This window comes from Gavialis gangeticus, unplaced genomic scaffold (assembly GCF_001723915.1).
Source record: "Gavialis gangeticus isolate Ggan-Ray unplaced genomic scaffold, GavGan_comp1, whole genome shotgun sequence".
NCBI lineage: Eukaryota > Metazoa > Chordata > Crocodylia > Gavialidae > Gavialis > Gavialis gangeticus.
The window spans coordinates 52,958,048-52,961,461 of record NW_017728997.1 but is presented as its reverse complement, the minus strand read 5'-3'; the positions used below and the strand labels follow the sequence as shown (position 1 = coordinate 52,961,461).

At 44.1% G+C, this 3,414-nt stretch overlaps 1 protein-coding gene across 1 annotated transcript in view; it reads left to right on the top strand.

Annotated features, from left to right (window-relative positions):
• STAB1 (stabilin 1) overlaps positions 1-3,414 on the top strand; it is a 297,038-nt gene that overhangs the window by 247,525 nt on the left and 46,099 nt on the right. The window contains exon 57 of the mRNA XM_019505230.1: positions 453-557. Coding sequence (XP_019360775.1) covers positions 453-557 — 105 coding nt within the window. The remainder of the gene's footprint in view (positions 1-452; positions 558-3,414) is intronic.

Sequence of the window (3,414 nt, the reverse complement as noted above, 5' to 3'; positions counted from 1 at the left end):
TTTCTCTTTTTGGGGTTTTTTGTTGTTCTCCCGCCCTGGCGGGGGGTCGGGCTAGAAGATCTACTAGGTCCCTTCCGACCCTTAATCTATGAATCTATGAATCTATGAATCTATGACTGGTATATAATGTGTTGCAATTTGGTGGTGTTTTACATCCTGATGTTAGTATTTGCTTTGCTTCCTGATGTTGTGCCTTGATGTTGTGTCAGGGGAAAAAATTAGAAGTATGAAATCCAAACGATCTCTTTAGGTTTTACAGTAAAAAATTAGATGTCATAAAATGTAGGAAATGTAGGAAAAATGTTGAGGATTTTGAGTAAATGAATTACACTACGTATGGGAGGGAAATGAACATAAGGGGCATTTACTGGAAGGTATCTAGGAGAAAGGGGAAGATAGACCTTTAAGCAAGTGGAGCTAAATTCTAAGTGTTTTCTGTTTGTCACTTACAGAGTGTAACTGCACAAAGAACGGAATGTGTAATGAAGGGATACACGGTGATGGATTCTGCTTCTGTAGTGAGGGTTGGACAGGAGAACACTGTGAAACCAAACTAGGTAAAGTTAATTTGACCTTGTCGGTTAAACTCCCAAGAAGTGTTCCTTACCACATGCAAATGATTCTGTGAAATGAACACAAATAGCGTAAGTCACTCTGTTGTGGAGGAGGGTGCTTTGTACAGATGTATCAAGGATACTCAAATCTTTAATGGTTCATTTTTGAAGACTCTGTCTCTACATGCACATACACAAGCATCTCCGCCCCCTCACCACCCCCTGATTGTGATTAACTATTATCATGTTTGGGTTTCATCGACAGTTAATAATAATTTGTATCATTCATATATTTGTAGGTTATGGGATACTCAGTAAAAAATACATTTTGTGTTTAGTAGTCTAGCTTGATCAGCTAATTATCCATTTATTTATAGTGGCTAGGTACAGACATTCAAAAGCCCTAGGTAGAACTGATCTAAGTTGCACAGTTTTCTGTAAGCAGCATACTTCAGATCAGTTATGAACAGAACACACATTTGCCCTTTGGTGGGGACGGCAAATCTTAGACTGGGTTCCACTATTTTTAAACCATTCTGTGTGCTGAACTTCTGTTCTGTTATGGGTAGAGACAGGTTTTGTGTGTCAAACTTCTATTCTGTTATGGCTATAAACCAGTTTCTGATCACTTATACTGGTAAAAATGTAATGTCTGTACCTGGCCAGTGAGTCTAGCCCAATGGTTCTCAACCAAGGTGCTAAAAGACCCCCTCAGGAGTGCCATGATGCAGAAATTACCATCTCTAGAGCAGCCAGGAAAAACTGTCCTGTGCCCAGGGCTGCAGCATGCACATTAGGCCTGTGCAAAGTGGCAAATATTCACTTCAGATTCAGCCGATTCAGAGGGACAGTGATTCGATTCGTAGATTCAAATCTCTGTCCCAGTTTCAATTCAGCCAAATTGGATCCAAAGATTCTGTGCTGCTTCAGAGATTTGGCCACAGACTAAACAGGCAGCAGTCCTCACCAGGCTGGATACAGCTGCCTCCAGCGGGTAAGTCTGTTGTGGTGGGTGGAGCGGGGAGGGAAGGGGCATGGTGGAAGGAGGGATTGGGGCTGGGGCTGGGACAAGCTGCCGACCAGGGTGGGGGGGCATGGGATGCGGGCACAACCCCCTTCCACCCAAAGTGAGCTGCACCTGCATTGTCCCCCACCCCCCCACCTGGGCAAACAGCAGCATGGCATAGCCTCTGCTCCCATCTCTGCTGCGCCCACATCCTGTGGCCCTCCCACCCGGCTTCCTGAGTCCTGCAGCCCCCCTCCCCACCTGGGCAGCTTGTTCCAGCCCCAGCCCCAATCCCTCCCTCCCCCGTGCTTCTGTCCTCCTCACGCCACCCACCACAACAGAGTTACCATCTGGAGGCAGCTGTCTCCAGCAAGGTGAGGACTGCTGCCTCTTTAGTCTATGGCCAAATCTCTGAAGTGGCACCAAATTTTTTCTGAATTGATTCAGAGGCTTCTGATTCAATTCGGACCTTTTAAATGGTCTCCTGATTCAATCTGAATTCAGCCATCAAATCGGGTCAAATCTACTCTGAATCAAATCAGCTACCAAAGCTTTGCATGGCCCTAATGTGCATGCTCTTCCTGCATTAGGGTTCTCTGACAAGCCTAAAGCAGGCAAGAGAACAAGCTCATTCTGCACCCCTTCCCAGTCTAGCCCTCCCAGTGCCTTTCCTAGAAATAGAGACATGCAGGACAGTTCCACCTACCTTGTGCACATCTCTTTCCAGGAGATACTTTGTAGGATCAGACTGGGAGGGGCTGCAGCACAAGTAAGATCTCCTGCCTCCTTTAGTCTTATCAGATAGCTCTAATGAAGCAGGAGAATGGACACATGCTGTAGCCCTTCCCAGTCTGATTGTGCAGCAGGCACACAGGGCAGTTTTACCTGGAGGCAGCAGCACCCAATTGCAAGCCACTGAAATAAGTTGAGGCAGCAGCAACAGTGGTTCTCAGTTCGGAGTCCCACCACATTCAAAAAAGTGCTGTTACTCTGAAAAGGTTGAGAACCACTGATCTAGCCTAATCAACAAGTTATTGATTTGTTTATAGTTAGCTCTGGTGACAAGAGATTTCCCATTTGACAATGAATGAATGAATATCAAAAGAGAATTTATTGCCAAAGCAGTGGTATGATATGTAGCAAAGAGAATACTATTAATGTATTAACCAAACAGATGCCAAACACTGGGGGTAAATCATCTGCCAAAATAAAGACTGTATTTTCTTTTGTATGCCCTGGAATATAATAAGCATCTTAATTCTGAAAGGCAGAATGAAGAGAGAGAGAGAGATTTTTTTCAGAGTTATGACTGCACAGAGCAGGGCTAGAACCAAATCTTCAGGTGACATACCATCCCTTTCCTGCTTAACTAAAGCTCAAACCCTGGTACTGAAGACTGGTCTCTGTAGAGGGATCTATGCTTTTGGAAAGAACTAAAGCATCTCCAGGGCTGTAAAATAGGAGGAGAGAAACCAGAAGTAGCTAAAGTGCAGCAAAATTTCTCTAAGAAAATTTAGCTTGATTAATGAAACATCAGCACTATTAAAAAAAGAGAGACAATCATTAACACTTATGGAGTGAAGAACAATGAGCCACTAAGTCAACTGACTCCCTCAGCCTCCTGAATAGTAATGGCACAACTGCTGCATTATAAACTACGAATCAATGCAGGGTACTTCTATCCAGGCAGAAAATCAGATTCCCCACTTAATACATGCACCCTAATTTGAGGAGACTGATTTTGGGGTGGAATGGTGTGTGTTGTATGTGAGAAAATATGGTATGTCCCAAAGGAATTAAAATAAAGAAAAAGATAATGAGAGATTTAAAGAGAAGTTCCGGGGGGGGGGGGGC